General features: G+C 42.1%; 1 protein-coding gene across 1 annotated transcript in view; it reads right to left on the reverse strand.

Moving 5' to 3' along the window:
- The window catches only part of LOC124159398 (methyl farnesoate epoxidase-like), a 36,765-nt gene extending 27,240 nt beyond the window's left edge, over window positions 1-9,525 (reverse strand). Inside the window, exons 1-2 of the mRNA XM_046535180.1 lie at window positions 9,024-9,525; window positions 4,911-5,162 (exon numbers count right to left, since the gene is read on the reverse strand). Of these exons, the coding sequence (XP_046391136.1) occupies window positions 4,911-5,162; window positions 9,024-9,114 (343 nt within the window). The 5' untranslated portion in view covers window positions 9,115-9,525. The remainder of the gene's footprint in view (window positions 1-4,910; window positions 5,163-9,023) is intronic.
- Window positions 9,526-9,855: the final 330 nt, after the last annotated feature.

The raw sequence follows: 9,855 nt of genomic DNA on the forward strand, positions 1-9,855 counted from the left end.
GAATACTGAGTCTCCATTTCATTTAAGAATTCTTTAAACTGACGATGGTAGAGTGGTTTTGACAAGATGCTGTTAACAATCTTGATTACCAAATTCATGACCTCAACTATTTCGGCCGGAAATGTTTGGACACAAAGCGCTCCTTGGTGTATTATGCAGTGAAACGTAAGAATTTCGTGATTTATTTTTCTCTGAAGAATCGTTGTTGTCCCTTTATTTTTTCCTGTCATACTTTTGGCTCCATCAGTTGCTATTGAAACGATTTTATTTAAATCATCAATACGCGGGTCCGTATTGCTGAGTTAGAGCGAAGTCGGTAGGAAGGCGAAGGTCGGTTTGAGTAGTGACAGACCATGAGAGCAACAATTGCTGGCTAACGTCGTGAACCGTGGTTCGCGCCGGACTGGCCCCCACTTCTTTCGCACATCCACAGCACAGCGGCGACGGCGTCATTCGAGAGCTTGCTTCTACCATACTGACGACAGTGACAACGCGTGTCACGGGGGAGAGGTGGAGTGAAAAGCGAGTACAATGGGCTGAGAGAGAGAAATGGTGCCCAATCCTCGTTAGTCGATTCAAAATCGTTTTTAAATGTTTTTTTTTAATAAGTAATATTTGCGTATGGAACTAAAGAGCCGCAGTTTCATATCCAAAGAGCCGCATGTGGCTCGCAAGCCGCAGGTTGCCGACCCCTGCCCTAAGCTAAATGAGTTTTCCACGGTAATTTTCAATCTCGGTGTAAAAACTTTGCAGCGATGCGCGTAACTGAGGGCAAAGATACTTGTTACGCACAGTACTTGGCCGCTATCAATGTTAGCCTTATCAAGTGAATATACCTAACATATTTCCACAAACTTAAGCTTGATACGCTTGCATAGGCAAAAAATTGAACTTTTAGCTATGCCAGAATCATTAGGTGGATAAATGAAATATTTCTGCAACAAAACACTACTCTTAAGAGTATTATACAATGGCCGGAAAGAGTAAAATTCAAAAAAATGTTTTGATTTACACATACTTTTAGTAACTGACACAATTCGAAAGTCACAGGCGTTGGTGTCTGATTTTTCACAAGGGCGATCTCGGCTAGCTCAAGAGCCTTCTTTTTAGGGACACTAACGAAGAGGTTCACAACGTATAAGGACACTAAAGTTCACTTTTGCGGTAGGATTTTACGTGAGAAGGCATTTGTGAGTTCAACAGAATTGAATTTAAGTAAAATTCACGTCGTAAACAAGCGGAAAGGGCCTATCGTGAGTTTTTAAGAGTTGCCGTAAGAGAGATGCTAATGCCTGAATTAAATAGCCAGAATACAACGGAGTGCGTTTAAACCAGGACCAGTTTCGAAGCGATCAATCACGTTTTACGTCATAAGTGGTACAGCACACGTCCTTTGTAGGACAGAATTAGACACCAATATGCAGCCGCAGCGACGGTTTAAGCCACCTACAACTGCAGAGGTCCCCACGCATATGCGACCGTTTTACTCACTTTCGCTTATTTGCTGAAATGAAGGAAATTTCATGTTTTAATATGTAATCTAGGTATGAATCTCGTTGGACTACACATCTTAGATGCCATCTCTAAATTTTCAAGCTTTAAGGAACCGTAGACTTGCCTAAAATGAGGTTACAATAAGTCTTCATGAAGAGAAGCAAGTGAAAGTGAAAAAATGAGTGCGGTCTCATTATTACTTTTCTAATTCATTAATTTAATATCCCTCGACACCTTACACACCCATATCGATTTGGCCTGTGGCGTAACCCGATGGATCGCGGCCAAACTCGATGATCCGCGGCCTACCCGAGACCGGTAGATCGTCGTGGTGTGTGGGCACACATTGAACGATATGTGCGGCAATTGACCGCAGATGGTGGGCGCGAAGGTGTGCGGTTACGTTTAGACCACGAGAAGCATCCAATTTCGCGTTAATAATCGGAAGCGTGATCGCCAACGCAAAGTTGAATGCGGTCGATACTAATAAACCCAAAACTTTGGCAAAGTTCTGAATGTTTAGTTAAAAGGCAAACAAAGTTCTAAATACATTCTCGGTAGTTGGCAACGACTCATAAGAGGGAAGCATTGATAAGGTGACAACAAAGAAGAATTATAAACAAGGATTAAATTAGAATAGGACTTTCATAAAAATCACTTCCAGTAATCATGCAGGTTGAAATCAGGCCATTCTTCACCAAGTGATACCTACTCATTAGAGACAGCGTCGTCTCATATTATTCTCCTGCATATGAATAGACAGGAATCGTGAGTGAGAGCGTCAATATATTTTATTCTGCGGGGAAGACCAGCGGTTTAAGATATTCGAAAATAGTAACGCAAGAAAATAAATTTAGAATAAATAATGGAACAAATTATTAATAAAACTCGAAATTTCTTTTAGAAAATAATAATTACAATTGTAAACATTTTTGTAATAAATATGCGATTTCCTTTTTCCCGGCCAAAGTTGACGCCCATAATGGGCGCGCATGACTTACAATTAGAGCGTTGTTATACCAGCAAGGACGCAAAGCAAAATCAGTTGTATGAAGATGGATCTTCAGCCTGGATCTCCTGACTTCCCTGTCGATAAACTAAATCTATACCACTCGACCTTTACTTTGGTCGCCAACATGGACAGGTTCGCGGATGATCAGGCGTTGATTATCCATTAGATACAAACAACTGTAGTAATTATTCACACTATTTTATTCGCTCAACCGGTTTCAAAATGTAGACGTCATTATCAAGATCTGTCATGTTGACCTGACCGGCTGAGCGAATAAAATGGAGTATAAAATCGTTTCATGCTCGATTTCGTAGCAATTCGACGTATCCATGATAAAAGAACAAAAATTTTGATTTCCACACTTTTATTTCAAAACTCAACAACCGACGGGTCAACTACCCAGGGGGAGAAGATCATCTGGGCGAGGACTCCATCCGGACAACCACAACCCAAAAGAAGACAGTGAATGAGTGCGGGGTACCCTCACCCATCCTAGAACCTTTCTTTCCCTCCCCCTCACCCTGCTTCAGTTCGAGACCCTAAAAACGACCCTTCAACCCCACCCACAGCCTTCAATATCCTCACTTATCGTCACCCAAACCCCATTCTCCATCTTACTCCCCCCTCCCTTTCAAGCACCAAGATATATAAGGAAAATCATTAAGACTTTTTTCACACTTGAAAATGTTGTAACGACGAAACGCGTAGTGTAAAATAAATCTATAAGTGGAAATATTGCTGTGTGTATAAACAATATTACGAACTTCCACCACATCGTGCCTAACATCATACAAGATATTCAAAACACTGACCTTGAAAATGACACTATGTGTTGAAACCATTGTCGGTTGTTGAGTTTTGAATTAAAAGTGTGGAATTTGTCATTTGTGTTATTTTATCTTATTTTATCATAAAAATAGAGTGGAAAATTATTACAGCTGATTGTATGTTATTGCGATGAATTTCCACAAAGTGAACTCGTTAACAATCAATCTGGTTGAATAGCCAGTCGGCGCAAGGATATCAGGCACTGGTCGATGCGTAAAATAATCAGTGCGACGACTGTGGAATTGGGATCAATTGTAATAAGACCAAAGCTGTTTTATCAAGCATTGCAACCTAGCAAGGAGAGGTTCAAGGTAAAGTAGGTAATAACAAACTTCAGCAGGTGGAGCAGTTGTGCTAAATGGTCACTACTTTTCAGGAAAACGAATGCAGTGGTAAGGACATCCGGAAGAGAATAGGGTGGTTTCCTATTATTTTTTTATTGCCTAAATCGAGATATTATTACTCCAGGAGTACGCATTTCACGATTTTAGATTTTTGAATGACCATATCTATTTTTCGCGATCAAATGAAAAGTGAAAATTTTCGAGCGCGCGAAAACGCGACAGCTAAGTATGAACGCTGGGAAAAGCTCGTGTGACGTCATTCTGGTTCCCGCTGTCACCGTGGGAGGTGACCTTGGGGCGAGGTTTGAGCGTTGATACGACGCAGGCTGCTAGCAGGTAGCTGAGTACCCTGCTAGCAGGTAGCGCTTGGCTTAAATAAGGATTATTATTCCCCTATCAAACGAAGGTTAATTCAGAGTAAAAAGTAAATGCTGACACTGGAGTGTGGCTCTTAACGGTGCAGAATCATGGACATTTGGGAAAGAGGATGAGAAAAGACAGGAGGCCTTCGAGAAATGCGTGTGGAGGAGAATAGAAAAGGTGAAATAGATGGATAGGAATAGGAAAGACGAAGTGTTAGAAATGGTGGGCGTGGAGAGGAAACTTGTGGATGAGACACGGAGATCACAGAAGGTTTTTATGGAGGGAGTGCTGAGCGGCGAGGGGATATTAAAATTCGTACTGGAAGAAAGAATGTTAGGTAAGCGAGGGAAAGGAAGGAATAGAATAGGATTTAAATAAATTTCCTCACAGTGAACTCGTCAACAAACGACCTGGTTGATTAGCCAATCGGCGCAAGGGTAGACGGCACTGGTAGATACGTTAAACAATCGATACGACGAATCCGTTTTCCTCCAAAGTGGTGCCCAAATAGTTTAACTGCTCCACATGCTGGAGTTTGTGACCACCTACTTTTATCTTGAGCTTCCCATTCTTAGCTCGCGATGCTTGATAAAACACCTTTTGTCTTATAGTGATTAATCCCAGTTCCATTCTAACCCTAATTAATTCTTCTCGCATATTCAACCGGGTGGGTTAGTCCATAATTTTAGACATTTCGACGTCCGGACGGTTCCTTGTCTTCCGGGTGAATATCAACTCTAAACCAGAGGTCCGAACCGGGTCGGTGATAATGGAAGAAACCACCCGGCTGAAAACCCGAGATGAATTCTCTGATAAAAGGCTATTGAGAAGAGAATAAATAATTGATAGGGAGACACAATTTCGCTCACCAAGTCTATCTCCGAAAGTCCTCATTCTGAAGAAAAAGTTGTCCGGCCGGGCGTCGAAGCGGCGGTCGGCGAGCACCGAGGCTGCTGCTTGGGCGCCCGACACGAGCACCACGTTGATTGGGCCCATCTTGAGGCCCACAAAGGGCCCATACTCTCGGGCCAGATGCTCCCACGCGTTGTGGACGAAGCCGAGGCGACGCACGAGACGCACCACGTGCAGGGAGCAGCCAATCAGCGGCAGACACGTCGGCCCTGGATGGCGAAGATATTCATTTACATACTACTCCGCAAGCCACCTCAATAGGCGTTTGGCAGGAGGTGTTTGGACAAAATAAAAGGGGATCCCCGAAGGAGACGTGTAATTACTGTGTCCCACCCGGCATGTTTTAAATTCTCTTATAGTTCGCGCGGAAAATTAATTCCTTTACTAATTCGTTCGGATAAATGGATCTCTATGTTAATCGTTTCGAAAATTTCGCTGAGCAAGCGACTAGGAGAAGCATTAATTTCGCATTCCCTATCATTCTGGAAGCAAGTATCATTCCATGGCTTCCATGATTATAGAAGCTTGAGAGAGGTTTCCAACATGTCGTTTAAGCGTCACTCATTCAATAATCGATTCGACTCGAAAGTTGGTCGGGACAGGTGTGGGTAAAGCTCGCCCCAGTCTACTCCTAAGGCGCGTGAATTTCTACACATTCAGGATTGGGGACATTTTCATTTCTTGGGCCTCATCACACTGCGAGGATTTCGTTTGGGGGTGTCCTACGGCTTCACAAGGCATCTGAAGCCAAGCTCTCTACCCACTATGCTCTTTTCATGCCATGTACAATGCGATCATCAATGGTGGTAGGCTAATATTTTTCTCAAATATACAAAAACAAGATAGCTACCAAAAGAGTAAAATTTCTTATTTCTGCACAATGCCTGCAAGCTGAGTGTCAAATTAAGCCTTTTCTGTTCGTTAAAACGAAGCGATAGCGACACCTCTCCCATACATTTATCGACAAGGAGCCCACATGTCTGATTTTTTTACCATGGCCCGTAGACTAGAGGTTTTCAGAAGGTTGCACAGTGAAACGAAGAAAATGCAACTTTCGAGAAATAATCCAACATTCAAAGCTTGCAGTGAAATTTTCTCGGGTTTCACACCGGGTCAGGTCCTCCATTTCTCCTTCCAACGTTTCGGTGGACAACTCGCCCATCGAAACGTTGGAAGGAGAAATGGAGGACCAGACCCGGTGTAAAACTCGAGGAAACTTCACTGCAATTGTTCGCTGGGAAAAAAAAACAAAAATTATATTCAAAGCTTACTGTACCTACAAAATATGCAATTACACAGATAAATATTTCTGGAGGCTCTATGTGAAGGGGTGAGAGGCTAAGTGATTTTTTTTCTAAACAGAGTTAGGTACAGAAATTAGGTAAAGAAAACAAACGAGATCAACTTCGTAGATATTTAGTAGTGTATTGATTTTCCAGTCGATATCAGCACAGAACGGAGACTCACTCGTATCCCTGGGCCACCAAGTTTTTGTATATTTCTTCTGTCAATTTCTGTACCAAATTTTGTTTAGAAAAAAATCGCTTGTACTCCTTGCCTTTTCATCCCGTCATGTATTCTTCTATATTTTTCCACTTTAACCTAGATTGAGTGAAACACAGTATAGAAGACACAATATAAATGACACCCTCACGAATTTAAATTTGAGGTGGCACTACCGTCTTCTTGGAGAGTTAGGAACGAGAGACATGTGTTTTTATATTTGTAGAAATAAATTAGACAACTACTAAAATATGTGTCATTTTACTATAAACTTACGTTAGTGATGTTTGCTATGATATTATAGAGCTTGTACTCATAATCATGATATTAATAGTGTAAAGTAGACCAAAATTCTGATATGAGGAGAGAACATAAAATTCCTAAGCAAGGCTCAGCATTTTCACCCTCGGCAAAAATCGAGTAGTTTGTTATAATAGCTGGATCAATTGCTTTTCCTCTAGTTCTGCCAATTCCTTTTCTTCATTACCACCACTCTCCATGGATAGTTTGAAAATAATCGTGCTCGAGATATAAGCGGTCTAATGTGCCATGTTTCTCGGGCACCATATCGCCAGTTCCCAATTAATTCCGAAATTATATTTCTTAACATATCACCAAGCTCGACTACATCTTTAGATAAAAAAGAGGATGTCTATTTGTCTGTCCACTATGCGTTTCAATACGGCTACACTGACTGCGACCAAAGTTAGTACGTAGATGTATCTCATGCTCGCAAACCTCGCAGTGCTACTTTAAGTTGCGTCCAACGCGTCCTTTGAGACGTTTTCCCATTACCGTGCGTTACGTCAAGTCATACACCTACTGCGGCTGGATATCCTGCAGGGGAGGCACACGTGTTCACTCGCTCAAAGGGAAAACATGACTCAAACAATTCTAAATTTTCTTATCAATCCTCTCGGTACAAACTTTTTTGCTGGGGTATGAGTTCACAAGATGTTTATGACCTATACACGAACGAACACACATAGCGATCAATATTGTGGAGCTGATCCCGTGCACCTTATCCTTGTACAGTTTTTTTGTTCACCTTGCCTAAAAATCCTGCTATGTGACCATGAATTACAAGGTCCAAGTTTCCCACTTCTCTGGGTACTATCCTTCCCGAGCAACGCCGGATGGCCTGCTAGTAATCAATAAATAAAACTAATAACTTCAGGCTTTACTTCGTGAAACCTCTCCATATTGGAAGTAAGGAAATAAAACTTTGTAAGGTTCACTGTTATTTAATTATGGGCACGACCCGGGTTTCGTAACTTGGTTACATCGTCAGGTGACTGATCTTGCATGCATCATACATTTATACACAAAGTACACAAGTGACTGTGAGGACATCTATCGGAAAGGAAAAGGACTGGTTGAAAGAGCGGGGGTGAGGGTTAAACACGGAATGAAATAGGGAGATAGGGTGGAGGAAAGGGCAGCCTTTATTTGAGACGAAGGGTTTTCCTGTGAGGATAGGTATCTGACCAGCCAGGGGAGGGCGGGGTTAAAGTGGGTGAGGAGACGAGAGCTAAAGAAGGTGGCGATGTTGGGGAAGAAAGAGAGGATTAGCGGGGTACATTGAGTTTTCTAAATCACAATAGTCTATGGAAGTCAATAAATAAAAATCATTCTCTTGGCTTACAAATCAGGCTAACCGAAACCCTGCCTAAACACATCCCCTCACGAAGGCAACTGTTTCGCGTGTCGAAAATTAACTTGGCACAATCAACGATTCCGCTAAAGTTGGAGTGTCGTGAGATTTTATTCTAAGTATATATGAAGATGATAAGGAAAATGTCGTTCTTTTCATACTAGTCCTTACTGAAACAACCAGAACTTGAAAAATGGGAATCAATGAGAAGGCACATCCCAAATCAGTAGGATATATTTGCGAGAAGATAATACAGGGGATTTGATATTTTTTAACACATGCCTTGTTACTACATTCTATTTGAACTGTTATGCGCTCATCATACTTTAATGAGGTACCAACATACCTTGGTGATGCGTATATAACATATTGAGGCATTCTAAAAGATAGGATCACATGGAGTGTTTGGCGAATCAACCCGGAATCTCCCCCTCCAAAACTGTGCTTCCATAGTCAATTCACAATGACACCAGTTCCATGATTCGATCAGAAAAGCTCATCCTCCTCCTACTTCCCCGCATAGCAAACTTTCTTTCCTGCCCCACTTTTTTAATCCCCTCCCCGCTGAGTATTCGGTCCATTCAGACCATATTGTCACCTCCATATTTCCTCTTAAGTTTCCTCTCCTCGGCCCGCCTTGCAATACAAAAATATACCACCCAGACAGGTAGCCGATCTCTGCTTTACGATTCAGAATTTCGACCTACTATTACTCCAAAGTGTAAACGATATGGAATGTCCACTAATTTGAAAAATCTAGTTTTTCCGTATGAAATAAAGATAAATTTTCAGAAAGTCGGAAAACCAATGGAAGTTTTAAGTGAATGTTTCAAGTAAATATAACCATGCAGAAAATATTCGCGGTGACAGCGGCTAACCCATGACGATTGGCAATGACAGGGTCCTAGCTCACCTGGTGGGTAGTGTGGCGGTCTCTTGGTGCTGTGGGCGAGGCCCAGGAAGGCAGCGACGAGGCAGAAGATGATCGCGGCGAGGATCCACATGTCTGCGACTGTTCGGTGGGACAGTCCCGCGGCTCCAAGTGCTGCGGGGCCGGGCGGAAGGAAGACGCGAAGGGGGATGGGTCTAGGGGGATTGTATTTGGGGACATGAATGGGAGGAAGGGGAGGAAGGAAGAGGATTGGGGAAATGAAGTTTCCCCGAAGAAAGACGGGGGAGGTAAGAAACAAGACATGGGCGTACCCTTAAAAGATTGGTTTCATTCAACTTTTCCATGATTAAATCTTACTTATAACTTGAACAACCATGGCTTCCCCACCCCCCCTAGTTTTGAACATGGGTACGCCCTTGGAACAAGACACTATTTCCAACGGTAGACTTCAGTTTTCCCGTAAAACCTCAAAAATTTGTACCAATTGTGAAAAAAATACGAAAGCCAGACCCCGAAACGATGAAGAATTATCATTGTATCAGGTATTCACCTCTAACTTAAACTTGACTCACGTTTCCTTTTTATTCCTCTTGTGTGTTTATCTAAAATCATCGCTTTTCTTTTTTTCCTATGCCAATCCCTTCATAGTTACAGTAGACTCTATAATACGTAACGGAAGTTAAGTTTCCCACGCAATTTAAATATTAAATGATGTAATGTATTTAGCATCTATTTGCCTTTAATGAAAACCAGAGTGGGAAAAGTTCGTGTTAGATGTATCACTGCCGAACAGAAAGGAGCGGTACGTTCCTGCTCCATATGTGTACAACTGGATTAACCAATCAAGAGACTT

The sequence above is a fragment of the Ischnura elegans genome, chromosome 5, assembly GCF_921293095.1.
Source record: "Ischnura elegans chromosome 5, ioIscEleg1.1, whole genome shotgun sequence".
In the NCBI taxonomy this organism is placed as follows: Eukaryota; Metazoa; Arthropoda; class Insecta; order Odonata; family Coenagrionidae; genus Ischnura; species Ischnura elegans.